This window comes from Polyodon spathula, chromosome 16 (genome assembly GCF_017654505.1).
Source record: "Polyodon spathula isolate WHYD16114869_AA chromosome 16, ASM1765450v1, whole genome shotgun sequence".
NCBI lineage: Eukaryota > Metazoa > Chordata > Actinopteri > Acipenseriformes > Polyodontidae > Polyodon > Polyodon spathula.
This window is the reverse complement of record NC_054549.1, coordinates 5517846-5544916: the sequence shown is the minus strand read 5'-3', so window position 1 is coordinate 5544916 and position 27071 is coordinate 5517846. Positions and strand designations below refer to the sequence as shown.

The window sequence follows — 27071 nt, the reverse complement described above, 5'->3', positions numbered from 1 at the left end:
CCAAAAAGTCTTGACGGTAGTGCTGAACTAAATAATGAAAATAATTAAAGTCATTGAAATCCTCTTTTCTTTAATTGCCCGCTGACTGTGAGGGATTGTGTGCCAATTATCCCAGCTTTTATTTTTAAGAAAATAAGCTCTATCAGTGGTCTCACCTGGAGACAGTTCATTACTGTACCATTTAAATGTAATCTATCTATTTTTGTTGCCTCTAACTGCTCGTCTCTGTGAGGGCAGTTCATGGAAAGTATAAAGACAAGCTTTTTCCTTTTTAAATTGGCAGTGGTTATTTCCATGGTTAATACAATTTACTTTAAACCATTTCCTGAAGTCAATCCTGTGCAGAAAGTTACTCGAACCTTCAGGCCACGAGTCAGTGGTCTGTGGTTCGGACCCAGCCTGCTTCTCAAGAAATTAAATAACATGGCAGTAGAAATAACTAGCTTCTCCCTAGCCAAAGTGAAAATAAATACAGGAAAAGTTATATAATAAGCACCCATGTCTTCTGTACAGCGTTTTTAAAATAGGGTATTAGCATCACATTTTTGTGTGTGTGTGTGTTGTGTTGTGTTGTGTTTTCATCCCAGCCCTTAAAGCAGTCCTTCTCCTTGTTTCTCTTCGCTAAACCGCTAGACTGGGCCTATCGGTAGCATTTCAATTAGAGTCCGTGCCCAGGCTGATTGATGACAAAGCTTCGCTAAACAGGCTGATCGAGGGGTCATCGGGAGGGTAATTGTAGCCGCTCCGGTCTTTTGTCAGTACTAGTTCATATGAATTTTCTCATCAATTTCAAAACCATTCAGATTCAGCCAACCAAAATTAAAGGGGATGAGTATTGTAATCCTACTGGATTTAAAAGGCCTGGTGGCAAGCGGTTTGAAAGACCTCTGGAGTTTAAAACAGAGAGCTGTGCAGAGCAGGGGCCCCGTTTTTGTATTTTTACCAGCGCAACTATTTAAGGCAAAGTACCTCCTCTGATTGTCTCTGTTAAATACATCGGTACATCTCTGTGGATCCCTACCTGAAATGCGTGTCTCGTATTATTTGTTATGCCTGGTTGTCTCCGGGGTATGACAGTTGAATGCAGTACGTAATTGTTCCAGTCGTTGCGAGACTGATGTTGAAAATGATAAGTTTATTAATATGCAGTTGTAAAGACATCAGTCAGATCCGAATGTGGGCTGTCTAAACAAAGTGGCGTTTTCACTGGGCACGTATACACCTGTCAATTAAATCACAAACACATTTCATCACTTTTCCTGTCTTTTTTCAGTGGTTATCATGAAGATTCATTTATATGTGAAATGATAACCCTGTTTAAAAAAGTTTTTTGCATCCTACACTTTATTTGTGTTGTCATCATTAACCCTGCCACAAATAGTTTCATGTTGCTACTGTAGTATACAGCTAAGATTTTAAGGAGAATAACTTATAAAGATGTGTTAATCTCCTGTGTGCACACTTACATAAATAAAACAAATTCTACTAATGAAAAAGAGTCATTAAGTTAAATGTGTTTTGCTGCTTTCTTCTTTGTTCCATTACTGACATGGCAATATGTATTAAGATACATTTATAGTGTTTATATCCCCAGCATATGGACTACCTAAAGTCATGTTTGACTTTGTTAAATGTTCCTTTAAGAAGACGAGAAATACACAATAACTTTCTTAATTATGATACTGTTATCCTGGTGTGCACTGAATTACAGAGACAGTTTACACTGCAGGCTCACAAGTGATCAATGTGTTAATGAGTACCCTTCATAATGAATGCTAGTGTCTGCTGATTTCTACAGCAGGAGATGCTGCAAGGTATTTTCAAACTTTCCATCATGTTGTTTCACTTAAAACCAAAAAAACGAAAGCTCTCCCACTGCATGATATCTGCAACGGGAACGTTGGCATGCGTAATCACAGCTGGATAAATTTGAACGCTCCCCAGTCTTCTGCTTCTTCGGGCTTCTGCTTTGCGCTGATCTTTAACATACATGAACGCAAGTTTATTTTTTAATCTCCTGAAAATGTGCAGCACTCCCCTGTACTACTGCTGCTGTCATTTCTTCAAAACCCATTAGTCAAAATGTGCTATTAAAAAAATAAACCAAAGCTGTCAGTCACCTATTGTGTTGAATGCTGAGATTCTCAGGATTTTCGAAGAGAGGTATTTTAATAAATGTAATGGCATATTTTATTTCTACGGCTTTCTAAATAAATGTGGAGAAACGCAATTTTCCCTGTTGGTGGCAGAGCCTGCTCTAGCACTTAACCGTTTGCTGTGTTTGGTGATATGCAAAGAAACAAAATAGAGATGGATGTCCCATACGGCTTCAATAAAATTGCACCTCAAGAAATTATAGGTCAGGATAATTTTAGGGCTGGTATTTCTTTAATGGGCAGGGAATGCATTCTTAAATCAGTGAACCTGAGCGTTTACCGTAGAGATTGTGCAGACTAATATTGGACATATCTGTAATGAGAATGCCCTGAGGCAGCGAGGATGGGTGCAATCAAAGAGGGCAGCGTATGCCAAGGTATATTCTGCCGGTGAGAAAAGGGACAGTTCTTGATTGGTATTTGTACCTTGCAGGAATCTTGCAACTGATTTCCGCAGCTTACTCACCAGTCCATTTTGCAGAATTGCTTAAACAGAACGGTGCAAACATCTTGCAGGGTGATCAACTGGAGTTGTTGGGTAGAATTTAGTTGTAATAAAGAAAACCCAATTTATCCAGTTATTGCCATGCAAGGACCATTGCTCCAGCTGCACAACAGAGGCTTGGCAGGGGAGGAAAATGGTCTAGTTAAGAAAACTGACTTTAACATCCATTGTGAGTCATTGATCGAAGGTAGAGTCTCTCTAGTGGTGACTGGTAACTACTGTTATTACAACTCGTTAAAAAAATATATTAATAGCAAGTACTGGCATTTTCTATTGGATTTACAAGTAATCATATAACAGCTATCTACAGTTCATCTACCTATTAAAAAAAATGCTGTTTTTGAAAAAAAAAAGGTTAGTCGTCTGTACACATGTTTTTTTTTTCTAGTTGTCTAGAGTTTCACAATGAAATGAGAAATGCTGATATATTTTAAAAGACGAAACCTGATCCTGATTACATCTAAAAAATGTTGCCATATGCACATGGTGAAATGAGAGCCGTGCTCTGCTATGGTGTAATTCATTGAACATGCATGGATGTTGGTGGTAGCCCCACCTGCAGTTTGATGGGTCGTCTACCATCTGGGCTGATTTGGGAGTGATGTCAACATTGAAAATGAAATGCACCCCTCATTGTAAAATACAAGGCAGGCGTTTTCATAGCTTTTAGCAAAGGACATAAATCCAAAGCAAACGATTGAGAGAGAGCGGTTTTTCATTTGGAAAGTTCATTAAAACTTTTTGTGTAGTTTCACTAAATTGATTCTCTGTGAGTTTATTGTGCTTCAGCGTGGAATAGAACTAATTGTAATATTTGGATATGGAATCTTTCCGAAATTCTGTCTGTGCTTCAGAATCTGTGACTTCCCAAGTGGATCAGCATGGGGTATTTCTGACAAAAACCAAAAAAGATTTCAGTGCAGTTATTTTCAGTTCACCCATGTATTGTGTACCATAATAGAGAATACATGTGCACACCATGACAAGAAAATCCATCCATCAAGGGGAGGGGCATCAGAAGAGTTAGTTATGACTTGCTGATGCTGGAACAGCGAGGTCATTCCTGTCCCTACTGTATGTTTTATAATTTATACCAGATCTGTTTTCAAGCTATTTTGGTGGATGTGGGACAAGAACAAGGACAAGGGTTTGGTATTTAAAAATAATCTGAAATTTACTGTAACAAAATGAGAAAGTAGTGTGTCAGGACTGTGAAATTATCACAAGAAGAATTCTAAGTTACGCTGATAGTAAAAGTGCCACAGTTTCAATATCTTTATAAGCAGGATACAATCAAAGCAGCTGTATATGTTTAGTTTTCATTTCCCTTTTGAAATGTATTATTGCTTTTGTTTAAGACCACCCCGACCGCTCCACGCACATCCTCAGTGATTTTATTTGAAGAGTGATCGAACGCGCGTGTTCGTTTTGAGTCCTACTCCTTTGCTTTCTAAAGAGCTCACATCAAACACAGTTTAAACCTGGTTGATGCTATTATTCCGTAGCAGATTTTTTACATATGTAAATGGGTTAAATTTAAAACACTGAATCAATATTACCAGCACATGCAGTTCTTGTAGATCATGGATCTCCTATTGAGAGGGAGCGGTAGTAAATGTGTGAAATACAAGTATCAGCGGGTTTAAATATTGCGTTGTTTTTCAGTCTTTCTTTTGAGATCCCTTTTATCCTCCTCCTCAATCCTTTCTGTCATTCTGCAGAACTAAGTGCCTGTAGTTTAATATAGAATTCGAACACGTCTTTGTAATTGCCTTGGAGGGAGCTTGAAGTTGGCTTATCAGGCTTTGTTATTGAACCCCACGGTCCCAAAGGGAATGCCCATGTGTGTATTCGGCAAGCTTGAATTTCACTAGGTGAGGGCTGACAGCTGCTTTCCAAAGATGACCCTACAGATTTTGGTATTAAAAGCATTTATCTCCTTTTTTATTGTATTTGTTTTAATGGTATATTTTGTATATACATATTTTTCTCTTTTGCCAGCTTTCCAATTCAGGAACAAAAAAGGATAAATCTGTAGGAAAAAAAAAATAACGAAATCTGTTATATGTGTATTTGCCTTGAACTTTTACCAGTTGTAGTTTTTGTTTGTGTGTGCATATCTTTATTTTTCGCTTCCTAGTGAGGCGTTTCTTCGAAGAAAACATAGTGAGCTGGAAAGTGCCTTGACATTTCCTAGTCGGCTCTTTCTTTTGTCTGCACTTCTGTTAGAGTCTCCCAAAGGAGGCTGAGGGGGAGGATTCCCAAAAGCTTGTTTTTCACTCGCTCACTCACTCACTCACTCGCACTCATTCACTCCCTCTCTTTGTTGAAGACAGCCCCCCTCTCTCTCTCTCTCTCTCTCTCTCTCTCGATTTCTCCCTCCCTCTCCCTGTCTTTTCTACCGGCTGATTCACTGAAAGGGACGTGGATTGCAAAGCAGTGAATGCATGCTGCCTCGTTCTTTTGTTTCTGACCGATAGCTGAATGAAGCTCAGGGTGTCAAGAGTTGGCTATTTTTCCCTTCTCTCTCTCTCTCTCTGTCAGACACACAAGTTTTTTATTTCCTGAGTGGGGATTTCTTTGCAATCGGGACTACCTGCTGCCTTGAGCATTTTTGCCTTGAATAAGGAGTGCGGAGTGCAGAAACAAGGGCACTTGCAGCTGAAGTTGCTCTGTTTTCAGTAACGTTTCCCCTTTGGATAAACTTGAGTGTGTTGTGAGGAGCAAGAAATCTGAGGGAGGCACAGTGCTGATCTGAAAGAAGGGCACAAGGAATTAATAACCCTGTTCCATGAACAGAAACAACTTAACAACATTGTTTTGTTTTTTTAAAAGCTGCTGTCTGTATGGAGGGGGAAAAAAAAATTCTTCTTGTTGGATAAGATTAGTAAATTGGTGTTGCATCTTACAGTACAGTGTGCTGTAACCGGCTGTCGAAAACGGATCCTGTGAAAAAAATCTTGTGCTCACTGTCAGTAGTAAAAAAAATTCTCTCACTTTCATTTCTCCAGATTCTCTGACCTGTTTTCTAAAGACCCAGTGGGGTAGCACTGAGGGAAGGACCGGAGGGGCGACACACACACATACGCACAAAAAAAAGCAGATATTGCTTCTCAAACCATTTGGCTTACTGATTAGGAGACTGCTGCACATCCTACTAATTAGTCTTTTGATATAACAAATAAGAGCACGGCATGGGCTTTCTTTGTAATGATTTGTGTGGCTTTGGGGGAACAAGGAAAACAATAAAGTAAATCCTGAGGCAGTGTCTGCGCTGGAGGATACAAAAAGCTGTGTTTTTCAGGACTGGAGAGAGCACAATATATCTTCTTTCCCCGATGCATCAGCCCCCCCCCCCCCCCACTTACTGGCCTGGATTTCGAATTTATTGAATAAAAGAACGTGAAGATGCACTGTTGTTTGATAATAAACTCTTGACAAATGCTGCATGAATACAAGCCTATTGTTTGAAGACTAGATTTACTGTGGTAGGAGAAGTCGTGTTGGAAAAGAAGGCGGAGGGAGGGAGGGGGGGGGGGCAGGTGCCCTTTGACCCCTGAGAAGCTTTTGTTGCCCTGTTTCTGGCATTAAACCAAATAAATTCCTGTTCAAGAAACAGCAGGAGCTACCACTGATAAGGACTTTTTGTTTTGTTTTTTTGAGGTTACTTTAACATTTTTCCTTCTGTAAAGGTATTGCTTTGTACAGGATACCTACCTGATAAAAAGAAGTTCAATTCGGTTGCCAACTAACTCGCCCACAGTATGGGAGACTCTTTGAGTGTAAAGTAAGACCAGGTCTGGGAACTGGGAGTCACTGCAGGAGGAAACAATGCGATTCGTTTTTTGGGAGTCTTTTCAGATCCTCCCCTGGATTATTACGACAGAACAAAATGTGTTGCCTAGAAACCAGAAGAGGCTTTATGGATTCTATGCTTTGAAAAGGATTGTATTGTAACCCTGAGGGCACAAGCTTTGTTTGGGTTTGGGTGTATTTTTTTTTTACAATAATTTTTCTTCACACAGAGTGTGGAGTCCGGTGGGTGGCATGAGCAGTTGTCACTATCCCACACCCCTTCCTGACAGGGACGCAATGTACCAGCATAAAGTCTCCCTGGTGGTGCGGTACTTCATGATTCCCTGTAATATCTGCTTGATTCTGCTCGCCACGTCTACCCTGGGGTTTGCCGTTCTTCTCTTCCTCAACAACTGTAGGTTGTTTTTCTCGGCTAATTTGATCTGTAGTCGAGAGAAATTGATTAAACTGCTTAGAAATGAAATTGAGGCACACACACTCAAAGCATCTGACTCAATAATGAAGTAGATGCTGTATGAAGCACATAAGCAGCTGGACATTCATTTATTATTTAGTCTTGGAGGGTTTGATATGGAAAGCGTAGCTTTGAGTGTGACCTTTGTTTGAGAGAATCTAGGACTGATATTAGTGTTTAGTGGCTGTGTAATCTTGCTAGTGCTTCTAAATGATCACACAAGCAGCCAGTGCTTGTTGGCATGTATTGTGTTTGTGTTGGTCCTATTCAAACAGGAGGTGATAGATGTGTATCTCTAAATGTAGCTTGGTGACTTGGAGCTGTGATTATTGTCTTTGGAGTGTGCGAGTAAAAGTGTATGGCTGATCGATAGGTTTATTTATACAGAAGCTAGGGCTGCTTTTAAACATGTCCTGGGTTCAGTCTGTCAGACTATATTAAGCTCACAGCTTATCCTTACAAGGAAAGGATGCCTTACTATTATTAATCTTTTACAGTTTTGAACCTGGGTACACATTTTCTCCTGCTTAGTATATTTATGTTGGAAGGTATTGGTAACCATCAATTATTTACGTTTTTAAAAAGCCATAGAATCTGTCCCACACGTCCTATCACTCAAGTGAAACAATTGCAAGTCATTTTTAATGTACATTGGGATACATCTAAAGGTTTTCAATACTGATAACCTCTTGAAAACCTAATTTCACAGCAGCTGCTTTCTTTAACACGTGGGGCTGAAGATCGGTTTGGATAAAGATTTGCTTTTGGTCCAAAGCGGGTGAATTCAAATCGCATTACACCAAACGGCTTGATGGCGTAACTTAATTGAGAGCTTGGAATTAAACTCTAATTTAGTTACTGTCAAGGAAAATCTAAAGGCTTTTGAATTACATTTGGCGTTGGCAGCAGACAGTTTGAAAATGGGATAAAGTCTGTTTTTAGAAAACGTGCCTGAGGGTGTGTAACATAGACCTTGGTAATTTCCATTCTCATTTTCAAAACTGTAGTGCAGACATTCACCGTAACCCATCCCTGTCTTAACCAACGGGTACATTTTCACACGTTATGTATCATTTTTCCTCATTATGCCTAAAAGCTAGGTCTGATAATCCAACGGCTGATCTAAATCGAAAACACTATATTTGGAACTGAAGAGAGAGAGTGAGGGGGGGGACTGTTTCACATACAGTCCGGCAGTATATATAATTTTCCTCCTCAGTAGTGATTGCTGTTGCCAGCACAGTTACATGTCCTTTCCTACTCTCTGGTATGTACGATTGTTTGTTTGCTATCAGGGGGTAGAAATCTATGTCCTTGGAGACTGACTGACTGCAGTTAACAGTCGCTTCATAATAGAAATACTTCACTGTTGTGACCTGCCGACCTCCAGCTAGGCAGTTGACAAGCAATTTTAAGTGCTGATTAAATTTAAGACTGCCATGGGCTTGTCAGTGAGGAAATCACCCATGGTAGTTTGACAAGCTCTGTAGAGCAGTACAGCATGGAAATAACTTTGTGCCCTATTCATCTCAGTATTGCTGCACTGGTGCTACACTGGGTAGATTATGATGCTTGTTTAATGTTATGAAGTTTAGTTTAAAACCTAAATCTGTCACATCGCATTGACCTGTGAATCTATTCCGGCTAATAGCAAAGACGTGTAGGTGGAGTAAAATATAAGGATGAGCAGGTAATTGTTCAGTGTTTTTTTTCTCTCCTTGTCTTGGAAATGAATCCTTTAGGTTATGCATCATTTCATCCCAATGATTTCCATACAAGTGAAAGGTGGTAGTCATGATGTGGAGTTGAACATAAGCAGGCTGATGATCTGCTGTATTACAGAGATGCCACAAAGCCTCTGCCTGTTCATTTGCCCATCATGCTGTGTCATTTTCAGCTCTCTTTTTTTGCTGTTGTGTTCAATGACAGGCAGAAACAATGGGGATGATGTGACGGTAGACTGAGCACCGTGGCTGTTCTTTCAACACGGTTTTAAGAAACTGAATAGGATGTTCTACCATTAAAGCCTTATTTTGACCCATATTCCCCTGTGCTTTATAAGGGCAGTGGCTTGTGAAGGTGTGAACGATCATGAAGAACTGAAGTCTTACGCATTGAGCTTGGTATATGTCTGGATGATTAATCAAATATGTGCAATACAGAAGTGTGTGTGTGTGTGTGTGTGTGATATGAGGATCATGCACTGAACATAAACCGTTTTTTACATTTTCTTTCTTTTCTTTCTTTACAGATAAGCCAGTTCACTTTACATCACCCCAGCCAGCAGATGGTAAGTGAGACTTTGCGTATCTTTTGTTTTGGTGCAGCAGCCTAAGGGTTTATAATAACGTTATGGTAATTAGCTTATTTTTCCTAGTCACTGCCGCCTTGCTGCTTGTGTTCAAGTCGAATACGCTTTTATTTAACCTTGAAGCATCTCTCAACGCATAACACAATAGTAAAACCCACTCCTTCATACCGGGCATGTTGCGCTAGTGTTGGTCATGTGACAGTGTGACCTTTCAACCCTGTCTAGATGCATGCAGAGGAGTGGGCTGGCAAAGTTTTGAATGTGTCCCAGGGTGGGTTCGTTGTTAATTATTCGTTTAATTTAATTGAGAAGGTTTTTTTGTTAATTTGAATTAAGTTACTTCATTAATTGTGAACTCAGTATTAATGGGACCCCAGTTCATTTAACTTTTTTGATGATTTAATGCATTAGTGTTTGTTAAATGCAACAAAGCCTGCGGTTACTGATGTCCTCAATTTGCATTGTCATTTTTGAAAATGAAATTGCATATGAATGTTCAGTGCATTTATTTGTTTTGCTGTTCTTTTTTGCCAAGTAAAGTTAATGAAAAAATAAATCTCTTTAATTGTTATGTAACTCGTGGTAGTGTTGATTTAATTAATGAATGCAGCACAAATGATTAATTGTTTAATTTTATTTAATTGATCATGACTGTTTAATTAAATTTAATGCATTAACTGTGCATGTTAATTTTCCCAACCCTGGGTTAGTCTCAGAATTTAAGATTCTCTAGACAAAGCTGTTCATAGTCGGGTATAGGCAGATTCAGGAAAATATATAAACTTTAATAATGGAGCATCAGAACTCAGAACCACTTAGACCGAGTCCCAAAATTAGTAAAGTAAATCTTTAAAAAAAAATTAAAATTACATTTAAAACTTACGCTGAATGCTATATTTGAAACGTCACTATAGGGTGATGTTGTTAAAATGGCGCACAACTAATGAAAAGGTAGGCAAGTGTTTCAGGGCTTTAAAGTCAATCTCAACCCACAACCAATCTGTGAGAACACTGCTTTGAAGTACGTGTTGACAACTACACTCGATGCACTAAGGTTACAATGCCTGCTATTTCGTTCTTTTCGTATGCTTTTCACTGCATTTTAGCACATTCAATTGAAGTACAGCCTAGCTGTATTCTGTTGAAGTGCATTTACAGTATGCATTAGCAGTATATTTGCAGTATTGGTGACGCGTCTCTAATTTAGTGGCAAGACTCATCATACTGTTGTACAGTATAGTAATTCAATTTATTATAACCTGCAGACCATATGCATTTATCGTCAGCTATGGGAATTATAACCTAGCTGTGTGAATTATAAAACCTAGAAGCTTCAACACAGCAACTTGGTTATTTCACCCTTGAAAATAATGTATAATTAAATAAACTGTGGTAATCCACCAGAAACATACAATCTATAACTGAATAATTAGCTCAATTCAGAGCCAAGCCCAGCATGGCTTAATAAGGCTGCTTTTTATTAGAAAAATAAATCACCTTGCTTTGCATTGCTGAAAAACAAGACTATTAAAGATTATAGCGTTTTTTGGTATATGAACCATGCACAAGGTTTCAGTGTGTGTTGGGGTAGGTTGGGAGGGGGGGGGGGGGCTGCAATTAACAGCAAATACTTTATTGTACCAGCTATCTAATCAAAGCCGAATCTGACAAGAAAGTAATAAAATACTATCTAATTAAGCTTCCTGTTTGTCTTTAAATCCAGTATCACGCCAGACAGGAAAATTATAGCTTGTTATGTTTGAAGAAGGTAGCTGCTGTTCAGAATTTGGCTAGTAGCTGAAAAGAAAAAGAACGATTTAGAAGAACGTGACCTTTTTGGTTTCTGGTGATGGTTTTGTAAAGATGGTTCTGGGCTGCGTTTTGAAACCAGTATCTGAAAAAAACTGTCAATTCCCACAGTGTAGCCTTTGGTTGAAGCAAGTACATTCAAAACAGATGCAACCACAAACGCATTGATGTTGTGTTTGAATGTGACTCATTTAGTCAGCAGAGCTGTGTCTTTTGCAGAACAAACCTTATCTCTTTTTTATAATGTCAGCTACTTCATTTTAGTGAAATAATTTATGCTGCAGTCTTTATTTTCTTCTGCTAGTAATATGCAGAGATATATGTTTGTAATACTTTTAAGAGCTCCCTGGTTATCTGTATGGCTCTTAACAACAGAGGTTGGACAGCTCTGGTATAATGTGTTATTTATGGATGGAAATAAGACTCCCATTGCGTAGCAGTTTGATCCATTCCTGGTGTAAGAAAACACAAGCCACTAACGTGTAGTAAAAAAAAGGATTTATTGTAGTAATAGAATACAAGCAGAGCAGCGAGCTCCGGTCTCAGTAAGATGATAATATACTATGAGAATGGAAGACACCTCGGCATGGCTCCAGTTATTTTTGTCCTTACAGGATAAGTTTTTGCTGGTGTTATGGGTTTCTGTGAGATTCTCTGGAATTCTGTCTCTGCTTATCTTATGCCCCTGGCAGTAAGCTCAGAATAGACATTGTCAAAACTGCATTCACCCCTGACACACATGAATAAGACAAGATAGAAACTGACACAAAAATCCTCCACTCTTATTAGTTTTCTGTTGTGCAGTTTACACCTATTATAAAATCTTACACTGGTTTTACTGTGAGTTTAATAAGACATGACTGAGCTTGTTTCCTATACTCTGTGGCTAATCAAGCTCATAGTAAAACCTGGAATGGGTGAAACCGCTATGCAATAGGAGTCTTATTTCCATCCCTGTTATCTCTGCAATTGTGCAGGTCATTTTAACAAGTAACATACCTGGTAAAACCATTTGTTTCTACCCCTACAAAAAGAGCATTTGAAATTCAAGAAAAGGAGACACCTGCTCCCATCCCCTTCGGATTAACCAGTGACCTCAATTTAAGCTTGTTACAGACGGGATCCTATCTTGGTACCAATGTACCTGTGATGCAATTTACATCAAAAGTGCAAAGCAATTTGGATTGCCACATTGTAGCACTGCTTGTTGTGAAGGGTACCGGTGAATCCTCCTGTTGTAACCAGGGACCGGATTTCATTACATTTGCTGTTTTCAAGAGATTCATAGGGTTATCCTCCTAAACAATGTTCAGATAATTAATTCAACTTCAGTGCATTTGAACAGTGAAAACACTACCCTGGGAGCAGCACAATTAATTATTTCTATAGTTGGCTATCTTAATTAGATCTTTTCATGTCATGGCTTTCATAAGAAAAGGTCTATAATCCAGCTCTCGGAGACAACGACTGTATAAAGGATCATTATGTCAAAGGCTTCGGTGGAGATTATGCTATGCTTGTACATATAAGCATTAAAATTACCTTGAAGAAATGACAGCTTGTGAGTGAGAAGAAGCTTTGTGTGGATACTGACAGGAACACAAAGCCAGTTTTTCCGATGTTCTGATGGTTATAATGTAAGTTTAATGGGGCAATCTGTCTTCACTGTGACAAAGATTGTGTCCCGCGCCCCCTCTCCCTTGTAATATTTGGAGCAGATGTATTATTTTACACAGATTTAAGCCAGCATGTTTCTTTCAGTCAAGATAGGTAGAGTTACTTTTAAGGAATCCCAGGTTCCGACAGTGCTTTGTCAAAGCTGCGGGTTGTGTTTGACAATGTTCACCACCATAGTTGAAGGTACTGTAGAGGATATTGATACACGGAAAAAAGAAACAGGCTAGATATATGTGACATAGATTTTTTGTTTTCTTCTACTTTTACCTTGGGCTTTCTCACTTAGAAATCATTAACTTTTTATATAACTCAAAGACATTCTCGATTCAGTCAGTCATGAATTGTGCGGGACAGGAAATGTATAAATAGTTCAGTGCTGTATTGTATTTAGGTAAAAAGAATATGTACAACAAATAGTCTTGTGTAACTGTAGGTTAAACTTTAAGAAATTTATTGAAGAAGACAATCGTATTCACCTGTTTATAATGAAGCATTATACCATTTTTTCCTTACAGTTCATAAATGGATACAAGAGAGGCTTTTGTATGTTGCTGCTTACAGTCTATCTGTGATTTATTGTGAGCATGCTTGTGAATGAAAGGCTTACGTGATGTGGTATTTGTGTACTGTACATTCTCTATGAATAGAATATCAGCGAGGATAAGCAATGTAACAGTAACCTATATTTCGCACTATAAATGTCCACACGAAACCCAAAGCTGTTATATTATCTGTTTCAAGGTACTCTGGAAGGGTAGAACGCTGTCTGTAGAGGAGGCCTGCTCATCCTTATCTAATTTGCATTGTTTTTGTGGCTGTCTCTTAACGGCTTGTTTGACATGTGTGACTCGCTTCACTGCACGCGATTATGACAAGGTAGTTAGACTGTTAAACAAGCCTTGCAGCCACGTTGTATTCACTCTGCTTACTCTACTGCCTGGCTAACAATTGACTGGTGGGTACCTGTGTTAAAAGCTGCTTGAGTTTTGCCTTATTGCCAAAGTTCTTGTTGTAATAATACAGTTAGGCTTGTTATGTGTGTGTTTAAGCCAGAAGTGGAAAGGCATTAATCTACTTTAACCCGTATTAACTGTGGTGAAGTTATTTTCATTACACAGTGGCATAAAAACCAAGGCTAACGCAAACTGTACACAAAACTTTAAAATGCATGCCCACTCATTTAATAAAATGCAATGACAAACGTTTCGACAAGAGAGCTTTCTCAGTGTGTGTCAGCTCTGCCTCTTTATATCGCTAGCTGACTTACATGTCAAAAAAACACAAAATAGAAAATTAGTGAATGCCCATATACAGTAAAGTATAGCACTTGTACAGTTTACTGTCATCATGGCCGAACTGTGAATTGACCGAAATCAGTGAAATATCACGAGAGCACTGTACTTCATATCATGGTTATGGAAGACGGTCGAATAATTGCCATGATTGCCTTGATTATCACGGCAGTGCAGATTTTGTTGGGACCTGAGCAGATGGCTTTCTATTTTTGCTATTTTAATGATCATACAGACTCAGATTCTCTAATTCAAAGGGAACAAATAGAATCTGTTTTATATGCCAATGTTTCCTCTGCCTCCTGAGAGCTCTGCATCTGTCTCATCTGCATAATGAAAGTGATTGTAGGTCTCAGATAAGGAGGTGTCTTCTATCTGTGAAGGTTGTGGGGCTGACAGAATTAACATTACGCACTGAGTGTGTTTTGCTTTCCCAAAGAAAAGGGGGAATTGAACTCAACTGAAGGAAATTCAATGCTGTAAATGAACAATATGAATCAGTCATTAATGTCGGTAAGGCAGTCTAAGAACATTGATATTCACTTTGAAACCAGGCTTTTGTTTACTAACTCTTGTTGGACCTAAATGGAGCTCATGTTGCCCTCCCTAAAGTATCATCCTACCTCCAATAAATACATGGAGTAAAAAGACCACCCATCACAGAACTGACTGTATCGTGAATACCAAAAACCACAGAGCTGTCAAAGATCAAGTATGCTTTACCATAGAACTGTTTAATTCTGGTAAAACAAGTTTTAATACCAACTTAGTTATATCTGCCGACTGCCGTGAGGATAGGGAACTCCGTAAATACCTATAGTATGTGTGTTAGCACCAAAGGCAACTGTAGCTACAAGCCTCTGGATGTACAGTAAATTGAACAATGTCATTAACAAGGTCACATCGAGGATACCGAACTAGAAAGCCATGGGAAATGAAACATTACAAATCCTTGTGAGGAATACAGTCCCATATTAATCTCCCGGGGTGTTTTTATGAGGTCTAAAAACTACGGGGTCCAAATAATTGCTTCCCAGATCCTCCTGCAAAAACCAGATAAGGAGCGAGTCGGAAACGCAACAGGGGAGCTGTGTGTAAATGTAATGACCGCGGCTCTAGCAGAGAAACCATTCCTGTGATTTATAAGTCAATGTAATTGGCAGTAAAGATCCAATCAAAGGAAGGGTCCACATTGTTACAATACGAAGCAGGCTGACTTTAATGAACCCAAAGGTGTGTGGTTTTAACCACACACGTCTTCTGCCCCAGGGGATATCCAGGTCATTCAAGGAAGGACACGGTTTATGATTCTTATTACGGTTTATTATTATATTTTTTTATCCCACCCCCAACCCCCCTTGGCCAGCTGCCCCATGTTGCAATGGGATTTAATTAAGGCTCTCAGCTGGAGTTCTGAGAGCTTCTCATACACCTGAAATCCCCTTCTCTACTTTTTGGGTACCCCTTTTATATTTTGTTTCCCTTGTGAGCGGAGAGCTCGTCCTGCTTTTGCATGCTGGCTCGGTACACTGTGAAGGAGCAAAATTGATTTTTTGCCAGCTTCAGCAGTAAATTTGTCCAGTCAGGCTGTCATGGATTCTATTAAGCCCTGGGTCACACTGCACGGCCCGCCAGCCACTCCTCTGTGAAACCAATACTATCAAGCCAGATGATGGGCGAGGGCAAGGTTTCTTTCCCATGGTTGGGTGGGTGGTGGGTTTTACAAGCCAATACTCTATTCAACTGTGTAATTTATTCAATGCTTCTTTGGCTACCTTGCTCATTCCAGTACTGTAGAATTGTGTGCTTACATATATGGGGTTTACTGCATTGTGCAGGTATTTCTAGTTTAAAGGAGTCTTGGTTTACTGATTCATGATGGGCATTGACTGATGGTAACCTAATCGGTTTAAAAATTCTGAAGCTTTCCATTTAAAATAATTTGGGGGCCCCCTGAGGGAAGCTTGTGGGTGGGCCAGGCGGGTAGAAGTGGTGCTCCAGCCAGTGTATTCTAGAACTGGAGTACGTTTTCATAGCTGTAATGCTTACTACCTCTACAACCATGGTTTTAAGTGATGCCCTGTTTCAGTGGGCTGTTGCTGGAAGGAACCCTTGTTTATAACCCATCTATAAATACACAAATATATACTCCCCTGCCTATACTCAAACTCTGTAGCTAGTTTTGGATGTAACATGTTACTTCAGTGCATTGATTCAGAGGTTGGCAAGTGTAATTAGATGCTTTTACAAGTACATTTTCAGGGCTCCCAAGTGGCGCATCCAGTAAAGGCACTCCGCATGCAGTGCAGGATGTGCCCTATAGTCGTCTAGACATCGCCGGTTCGAGTCCAGGCTATTTCTTTGCCAACTGAGGACGGGAACAACGGCTAGGTTAATCAGCTCACAGCGCACCTGTGACCCCTGTGGTCTGGCTGGGCGCCTGCAGGCTTGCCTGTAAGCTGCCCAGAGCTGCGTTGTCCTCCAATGCTGTAGCTCTGGGTGGCTGCGTGGTGAGTCTGCAGTGTGTAAAGAAGCAGGCAGCTGATGGTGCACACTTCAGAGGACAGCATGTGTTCGTCTTCACCCCTCCCGAGGCAGCACAGGGGTGGTAGCGGTGGGCTGAGCCTAAAAATTATTGGACACGACTAAACTGGGGAGAAAACAATAAAAATAACTGGCGAGCACTAAATAAAAAAAAAATTTAAAAAGTGCATTTTCTCCTCCTGGTGAGCCCCTTGGTTCTAACAAGGATATTTGTTTTTGGTTTATACACTTTTTTTATTTTTAAACTAAAGATGCAAATAAGAAATCAAATAATAGACAAGTAACCCTCAGCTCTATAACCCTCCTGCTTGTTGAACCTGATGCAACACTGATTTGTCACCTACCGTGTAAGCATAATGCCCATAGCAGTGCAAGACCCTGCAGGTAGCATCTCATAATAGGATTCAGCATTCATCACCATATGTTGTATGTCTGCAGGAAAAAGGAAATGGCACATTTAATAATGTAATAGACGTGGGGGCTTGTGCTGTTTCATTGTTCTTAATAGAAAGGTTTCCAGAGTGTGCATGATAGAAAGCAGGTAGAAATAGACTCCAAAAGCCATTCGTGCAAAAACATAAAAGTTATTTTTATTTTGACATTGAATGCAAGTGCAAATACGCGGAAAAATATATTTTTTTCAAGAAAACCCACAACGTGGATCGAAACAAGTTTTTCGTGTAAGCGGATATTGAGAGCTCTTTTGTTATTTTTGTAGAACAAACAGTTTTTGATGATAAAGGACACACAGCACTTTTCACTAGAAGAAGAGACTGTACAGTCTGTAAAGCTAGTGTATTTTATACACATAATCAGCAGACACCATTGCCAGAATAATTCTTTGCTGTACTTCTCAATCGGATCATAGGGCTTACCTTATCTACATTATTTAAGGGGGACATTCTTAATATGATGTTGTGCAGGTGTTTCAGAGTTTTCTGACCCGTTTGGTGTCTTGTTGAAATATTTGTTTATATTGATCGACGTGGAATGCTTTATGAACAAATACTGTACGATGCCAGTGACAGGTGTGTGGTTTCTTGTAAGCTATCTAATTGTAGGAGTAGAAAGCAAGCTGTAAATTATAATACTCTGCTGTTTTGTTTGTTTTTTCCCTCTTAGATGTTATTGCGTTAGGGACATGAATTTTATTTGTAAAATTGCAAGCAGCTTCATACATTGTTTCCTCGCGTAAAAACTTAACTCTTCTGTTTTGATTATGGCAGCTATTAGAGACTTACAGGGAGGTGAACTATACATCATCAACAACTGCTGCTGCAGAGTCACTCACAATAGGACCTCAGTTTTACGTCTCATCCAAAGGACGGAGCACAAGGAGGTTAGGTGACTTGCTCGGGGTCGCTAACGGTGACTCATTGGCTGAGCTGGGATTCGAACCGGGGACCTCCCGATAACAAGCCCCTTTCTTTAACCAGTGCATCAGTTAGGATTGAATCTTCCTCTAGTTTCTTAATGTATTTTTGGCGTTTATTTCTTAGGAGTTTTTTTTTAAACAGTAGGGGTGGTCTGAAAGCCATTTGGATTCACATCCAGCCAATTTAAGAGGTGCTACAATGACTGGGATGAATATGTGTCTACTTCTAGAATTCTCTGGAGGCACTTCCACAGTTGTGATTTTTTTCTTGTCTTTGATGAAATTCTTGTTCTGGGTCATTTAAAAGGTCTGCATATAATTCTGTTTTATTTCATTTTAAAGCATCTAATCTTCGGTCTCAGCCATGGTCTCTGTCCAGTAAGCAGTTGCCTAAAGATTTTACATCACAGTTAGCAAAGAAATAACTGTTGAATTCCTCAGACTTGCGCTTGTTGGTCCAGGATAGAGGTCAGTGTGCGGTTATTTAGCCTGGATCTTGTTCTGATTGTTCAAACTATAGCCGTTTCCTCTAGTTACCCCTTAAACCAACCTAAGCAAAGGTAACTGAGAAGAGGCTTGCTCAGTATAAGCAACTATAAGCCTTAAACCTTAAGGCTGTATCCGTCCATTACTACATTTTGCTTGCGTTTATATATAGGCCAATATATGCAGCTCCACTGTGCCTAGGGGATAAAACAGTTCTGTACTGACTACCTTACAAAAACTGTAAAATGCTGTAAATTCAAAAGGTTTTTTTTCTGATTTTTAAAGGCATCTTATAGTTACTTGAAAATCTGTGCTGCTGCTTTTTACAATGTGGGCCTGATTACAGCATGGATTGTCATGATACAGTACATGGCACCAGAGGAGCCTCCTGAGTGACTGCCCTAGCCATGATGGTGCTTAACGGTTTCGAGTGAGTTATATGTTAACGAACCATTTAAAAACCCTTTACAAAATAAATAGCAGCGGGCTTAATCAATATTTATGCTGGCTTTGTACACAGCCCTTCTGAAGAGTAAATGGGCACAGATGATGGTCTCAGCTGGAGACTAGGCCTCACTTGTCTCCATGACAACCTCAACCCAAACCTCATGCACAATTCATGCTGACCTTTCCTTTCCAATATAACCCCTTAGAATCAAACAGCCTCTTTTTGCACCCACAAGCTGTACTATTGCAATCAGGTGTTCGTGTTCGGTAGAAATGACAAAAATCTATTTACCGCCTCACCTAGAATTGGCGCGACCAGTTTAAAAAATGGCAAATGAAAAAGAGCTCTCAGTGATATGTAAGATGTAATATAAAAAATAAAAAAAAACAAGAAACACAGGATCAGCACAGCAGCTCAAGCCTCTATTTAAAAGTTTTAGACAGCAAAAGTAAACAAACCAGATTATGGGTTTTTCTGGGTCATAAAAGCGGGTCAGAATCTCAAGGGACAGAAAAAAGGTAAGCACATCATTCTGAAATGCCTTGTCTTAAACAGTGCCCAACTTGACTGAAATGTTGTGTAGTGAGTTTTACATAGATTGTATATATTATATATATATTTTGTTGCAACTTTCTGTTATGTTGAATGTAACAAACGAGAACCAAAACGGTGATTTTTTTTCCCCCCTTCGGTTTACATCGCCATTTACACGTTTTGTTTTATTTGAAGTGTTTAAAGTTAAATTTCAGTTTTCCTTGTTCAGCTACAAAAACCTCATGTTATTACTTTATGAAAACATGTCTATGGCCACTGTTTACTGTGAAGAAACAGCAATGGCAAGGAATGGAAAAAAATAAAAGATAAATAAAATGCAGTGTCAACTTTATGTACTGTTTATTTTGGGAATAAACAAAACAACGTTTGACATGAACTGCGATTTGGCATCCTTTGTTTTGTAGTTAATTCACTGGGGTAAAGTAAGGCCTACACAACTTATTCTTTACTCCTGGGATATTTTTCTATTTTAGCGTGTTACACATTGTAAGGTGCTGTAAAATAAAGGCACACACACAGGGGTCATGCCTGCCCATGCAGCTGTGCTGTCTCTGCCTGCGTTCTGAGCAATATAATAGCGTTTATTACTTTTTGAAAAAGAACAAATATCCGAACGAATATTTAAATTATGCGCGCATATCTGAACATGAAAATTCTGTGTTCGTCCCAAAACTAATATATATATATATATATATATATATATATATATATATATATATATATATATATATATATATATATATATATACTATGGATAGTGTAGAGATAGATAGATAGATAGTGTAGATAGACATATGTATATGTACAAAACAAACTGCTAGAGCTGTTGGTTTCCTGATAGTCCCCTTCTTGTATGATTTTAACATCAGTTGAATGAACCCATTTGTTTCTTCGATTACATCACCAACACAGCAATATCATACCCACAGCAGCAGCATGGTTGTTTATTAATTCGCAACAGCCAGCATTCAGTTCCCAAACTAAGCGCATTCGCCGCAGAGACAAACTTTTAGCCCAGCCTGTGGATAGGTATTTATAGACAGGTAGTTGGGGTTGAAACTGTTTTTTTTATTTCTCATAAGCTGCCCTGGGCTTTTTGCTCGAGCCCTTCTAAAAGAAGCAAGTCCGTGGGGTTCCTCAGTGACTAATGCCTGCCCAACTCAGCAGTCACATTATGCAGCTGGTGGTGAAAAGATCTGATAATTCCCTGGTTTCAGCTGAAAAGCAACACCTGTATCTACAGAGCAGCAATCTTATCAGAAATGCATGTTTACTGTTTAAGCCAGCACTTATCAACTTCAAACTTTGAACACCTGCAGATATGTTAGATACATTCGTCAGTGGAATTTATATACAACAAATCACCACTGAATCACCCAAATTATACATGAGTAGGGAGGGAAAAAGAACTAGATTTCTGTATAGTTAATCGTTGATTTTATTGACAGCAGGGTACGTTATGCAAAAGGTGCCAACAGACCATAACCCTTTAAAAACAGATTTGGGACCTGTTTTTAAGCTGTGATATTGGGATATAGTGCTTTTATTGTGTCTAAGCAGGTTGACACAGTGTTTTGGAGTAAATTGATACTATAATGACAAGGGGGTACATAATTCCATCTGCTCATTATGTTGCCAAAACCCTTAGGGAATAGAGAGCACTAAACTACAGCTGTTCACAGTCTGCAAAGTTAGAGCAACACTACAGTACGTTGCAAAATAAGAAGGTTGCACCCCCCCCTAAAAAAAATAAATAAAGCTTTTAATTTACCCAGAAGGGACGCTTTTTGGAAAATGATCTTGGCTTTTATTCTCTAAAACAGGCTCCTTTTCCTAATGAATGTACTGTTTAGTTCCAGCATTGGTTCAATTCTCCTGTGTCAAGCTGGAGGTCTGATCCATATATGTATGTGGTCACAGTGCACTAACAGTCCCATCAGCTCACTGGAGTGGCGTGCTGTGATTGCCTTAATGACATCATTACTCTGTAGTAACATCTAAACAAACTCGCTTTCTTTCAAATTGTGTTTTACTTTAATAATAATATGTAAATGAAGGGATTGTGCCATCGGTTGAAAAGAGGGAAGTGAACAGTTGTATGTTTGGCTGGACAAAAACAGAGCTTTACCAGAACAGTCATCAGTTGTTCACAACTGGCTTAACGGTTTGTCTGTATTTATCTCTTTATCTGCAGCTCGGTCACGTTATGTTTTTTAAAAATAAATAAATAAATAAATAACCAGGAGAATCTTGTTGTGACATTTAGGCGACCTGCGTTTCTTTTGTACTTGATTTTATTGGTCGCATTTTTCAGGCAAATCAAATTGGATTTGATGTAACATCTCTTGAGCCCATTGTACACCTGTGAGGAGTCTGTGACTGTGTGTGACCCAGCCCACCTGGTGTTTGTAAAGAAGAGTTCAAATCACTGTATACATGGTTAAACCTGTATGGCAGTGTTTACCACAACTGCAAACAAAACTACACCCATTCCTAGTCACCCGAATTTTAAACGCATTGACTTACTAGATTTAAAGTGACACAATTCAATGCATTATTCATGGAATACCCTAATGTGTGCTCATCATTTTCTCATAAATCATACATATCTTTTTAAGTTAGTGGAGAAATCAGTGGGAAAGCTGTACCAATTAGAGGGGCTTTTATGCAGATCTGAAACAAGAAAAACACTTCTACATGCTATTGCACTAGGCATAAGTGCAGCCTAATCACTCCCAGTGCAATACGAGATGTCTGCAGTAAAATAATGAGAAATTAGAAAAAATGATTAAGGATGCAGAGCAAGGTCGCAGCTAGTGCATCTCATTATGACTATATGATGTGATCATTTATCCCAAGCAGAAACTCTCCACGAGTATTAAAACCTTTCAAAGCCGCAGTTTGCTGGCCTCCCCTGTTGAAAGTAATAGATTCACAGCAGGGTCTCCGAATTGCTTACAGTGTCCCAGATTCAGAAAATCCAAACACCTGAGCAGTAAAATCCATGTTAATATTGTACACCAGGTAACACCTGCCCTTCTGTTCGGGTTTAGGGGAGGGCACTGATTTGACGTGTCTGTTTAAAAATACATGGAGGAATACTTGACTCTTGCTTTTATTTCTTCTATGAAGTCCGGGTAGAAATCTGCAGTGAAGTCTGTTGCCCAGAACGTCCCAAAGTCCTCATGTTTGGGACTGTTCACTGTAAACCATCAGCAATTTGTGCAGTCCTGGCACTGGAAGCTTCTGATATCTATTAAAATCTCATGTCTTTCCAATGTGACTAAAACTGACATGCACCAAGAAGCTGCAGCTGTGTTTACTGTATATATTACATATAACAGCTTTAGGATGCCATTTGCATTTAATTATAAATGAGGATAAACTTGTTCCAAGAGTGTCTCAAAGATATCAGACTGAGCAATCGGTCACAACAATAAGCCTTTCACACAGAGTATGCACAGAACTTTATAAATCCCTTATCAGAAATCATCCAATCACAGTAAGGTATTTGTCAAAATTCCAGTACATCGGTGTACAGATGTCATCCCATCCATAGAGTACCACATCTAATTCAAATGTTCAGAAATATATATATATTTTTTTTTTAAATCACACATACCTGGTACATTTTGCAAAAATGGATGATCCTATTAATTTCACGTTTTCTTTAAATTCTGACTTAGCTTAACACTAGTTTCGTTGAAGAAAACATTACCAGAATTGCTACAAACTTTTAAAAAAACTGCATTTTTGCAGCTGCACTTTTTGTTTTTAATAAATAGTTTTGTCATGACACAGCACCTGTAGGCCTGCACGCATTAGTCTGTGACGGTGGCAGTAGATTTTCAGTGATTTTAATGATCGGGACAGGTTATTTTTAAAGCTATTCCTGACTACAGTTTCCATTTGTGTGATCTTAGAATAAGTTAATATGCCATGTGTAGGATGTCTCCTATTGTATAATATATGCCATTACGCACAGTTTGATCAGCCAGAACCTAAACTGCATGAGATCTCTACACACAACGTATTTACTTACAGTACAAACAGTCATATTTTACATATTATTGGTTAAAAGATATTTAACATCCGTGGTCATATCAATTTCCAAAAATGTGAGTTTGTTGCCTGGGGTTGAAAACTGCAAAATCCAGTTTTAATGCTTTAAACCGCAGCAGTGTGTGTTTTGACTGAAAATAAGCTTTTTGAAGAACACGCTCCTTTGTGGACACACAGCCTGGCCGCAAGAAAGACGAGAAAGTGCTTTGTCTGTATTGATCTGGCCCACTTACAGGGATCCAAGCAGCTTTGATCAGGCTGGCATTTCCTCGCCCTCTGACACACAGCATCTGCAGGAGCTGAGCGCTTGTGTAAATTAAGACGGCTCTGTGTCCATCGCGGGGCTGTCGTAATAAAATAGCCAAGCCTGGCTTTGTTTCTTATTGACAGGCTGTGACTGACAGCCGCCAAAGTGTCCTGAGAACAGATGAAGAATTCACATGTGTCTAAGTCATTTGTTATTTTACTGTATCCCCCCCCATGAGTATAAGTATTTGGAGTGGGCCTGCATCCATCTCTTCTCATCTGCCTCCCAGCTGAGGAGATTGAAGATCTCTTTTACCACATTTCATTTCAAGTTTTTTTTTGGAGACACACAAGATCTATTGTGACAGGGCAACGTCATGGCCTAGGCTGGATACTGGCAGGTATTACAGAGGCAGAAAACTGCAGTTTTAAGCACATATGCACACTTTTATTTAACAAAATAACACACTAAACATATGAACAAGTAAACACGGCAGGAGGGCCAAAACAAATGTTCAAACAAAACAATACAGGTTGGACATTCACCTTCCTTTTATACATGTGGCCACTCCCCAATTAGCATCAATCACCTAATTGGGGAATGGCCACACCTGTGATTGCTATTTAACCCCATCCCTGCCAACCTTACATTCCCACACACACTATTTACAGCAGCAGGGCTTCTGCCCTGCCACAATTATGAATTGAGAGAGAGAGAGCACTTTACTATAACAGAGGCTGTCTGCGGTTTGAATAATTTTATCTAGCGATACGCCTGCCAAGGCAAGGGTGAATTATTCATGTATATTTCAAGAAGCAGTAATCTCTTCATAGCTCGCCTGCTTTTCTTTGTGTTAAGATGAAAGGTGACAGAATCGGGACTGCTAATAATTCTGTATTATTAATTCAGCTTTCCTGGACAAAATAGGCATGTTTGTCTTGAGAAAGAAGCAGCGACAGGGAAAGGAAGACAGACTCCCTGAACCACTGGTAAATTGTAAGAATCTTGGAAAGCTGTGTTTTAACCATAAGCAATGTCCTGATAGGGTATTGCTGTGGCTGGTAGCTGGTGCAAATGTATGCATCCTGGCAAAGCTTATGCGTCTCTGTCAGTTACAGTCACACTATACAGTTTTATACAGTGGCAGGGTTGTGTGCTGTGTTTGATAGGAGCCCTGACACTCGGCTTTGCTTCCAATAAATAATTTCATCTAGTTAAGCTGCGGATGAAACAGTTCAGTGGTTAGAATAAGACTTTGGTATTGATGTTTCCTTTATGAAATCTGAAACAAGGTTATTCTGGGGCACATAGTCTGGAGGGCAGCTGAAATCATTGGTTTGAAACAGTATAACCCAAGAGTAGCAAAGTTAGCTGCTGGCTCCAGCATGTTCTGCTGGAGAGGTAGAGAAGATTGACTAAGCCCATGGAGACGCACATACTGAATACACACCCCCACTCCACATCTAGTGCAGTGTGTTGCTGTAGTAATGATTCAGAGTGGCAAGTTTAGTTACTGTATATGGGTCATTCCATGGCACTGTAGCAATTAAAAAATGTTTAGGACCTACACTTGTTCTGGCATTGTAAATGGCCACCCATAGAGTTCCGTTTAATTAGTATATCTGAAGAGACTTCAAATTGGCACGATTGTCTTCAGTGAAGCATTCCATACCATGCCCCATAGGTACGATGGAAATACCCAACTATCATTTGATGAAAGCAGGCATGCTTAGTTCCGTCAAGGTTAGGTCCATCATGCACCAGTCAACTAAAAAGAAACTAAACACAAAACCTTGTTTGCATTGCTTTCATTCATTTCTTTTTATGATTCTCTCAGCCTGGATAGTCTTTTCTCAAGCAGCTGCTTTTTAAGTTGGTGAATTGGGAGGGAGGATTCACACTCTGGTGCTTTATAGGAAAGAGAAGCTGCAGACCCCGCCAGCCGCTAATCAGCAATGTGCTTTGGTCTGGGAGGCAAAGGATGTACATGAATGTGCTCAAGGACCAACTGGAGACTCAAAGATCCCAACACCCACTAAAGTTGACTGGCATATGTAATACTTAAGGCATAGGCTTTAATGTGTTGAATTACTTCGGCGGCAACAAATATATCTAGATATATAGATATAGAGATATCTTTTTTTCTCATTAGATTTCAAATTCGTTGTATAGATAACACACAGTGGAAGCAAAAATAAATGGAAATAAACAGAATAACCTGAGCTTTTTCATTTGCAGTAATACGCTGTCCTGTGACTGCTATTTGAGTTGGACACCCACTGGGAGTCATTCGGGAGCGACATGGCTTGCAATTGCTCACAAGAGCTTGATAAAGGATGCTACTTTACTGCAATACACAGCTGTGCGTCTCTTCTTATTTTTAGCACACTAGTTTACGTCTCTGGGAATATAGTATAGGTGGTCATGGCGACCAACATTCTGAATCTGTGATAAAATGGTTGGGTTGTCGTAACATCCCAAAGGGGAGAAGGCAAGGCTCAATACTTCTGTTTTAAAGTCTTGTCACAAATAGCTGTTTTCACCTCAAGAAGCGATAAGCTCTGTGTCTCAATAAAAGCACTGGTTTCCATCTAACAAATGCTGGCTGCTTCAGAGCAAATTAGTCCGATATAAATATAAACTCTGTGGGATTGCATGTCTCACCCTGCATTGTTGAGTGGCCACCACTTCCCTGCATCCCTCCAGAACTGGTTTAGCCCTGCCACTTTATCTCAAGTGCACTGTCTCACGTAGAGCCTTGTACTCTTTAAGACTCGTACTCTTTCATCTTGTTCTTTTCAAATTTTTTTGTGTCCTTTTGATATTCATTTTTGATTCGGGGCTGTATTTCTCACCAGCTACTGTACAGCAGGTGTCTGTTGCTAACAATGAGAGAAGCGCTAAGTGGTTCATTTACATCATGTGGGTACTGTTTTTAAAAACTTGTACAAAAGCACAATTTCTCCATCATAGAATTAGAACTGAGAAGCTCTGAAAAGCTATAGTACTAATTATCGTGACAGCTTCTCTGCACTGTGAAGGCAACTGAACCTAAACTAAAAAGTGAGTGTGCTTACTACCATTCGGTTCTGCGTATTGCTTTCATTGGATTCATCTTTGTATTGGGCGCTCATAAATAATGTTCAAGTTGGAGATAGTTCTGCTAGATTGCAGTCGACCTGATACATTTTGAAACGGACAGAGCTGCTGTAAACAAATTTTGGTTCCCCTGGATTTTCAGTGAATATTTGTTCCCACCAGTAAACATTTGTTCCCCCCTACATGCGTATTTGTTATTGATCCTGTTTTTATGTAAATTATGCTGCAACATTTG

General features: G+C 39.3%; 1 protein-coding gene across 1 annotated transcript in view; it reads left to right on the top strand.

The window, feature by feature from the left end:
• LOC121328906 (agrin-like) overlaps window positions 1-27071 on the top strand; it is a 152727-nt gene that overhangs the window by 73298 nt on the left and 52358 nt on the right. Inside the window, exon 4 of the mRNA XM_041274047.1 lies at window positions 9183-9221. Within this exon, the coding sequence (XP_041129981.1) occupies window positions 9183-9221 (39 nt within the window). The remainder of the gene's footprint in view (window positions 1-9182; window positions 9222-27071) is intronic.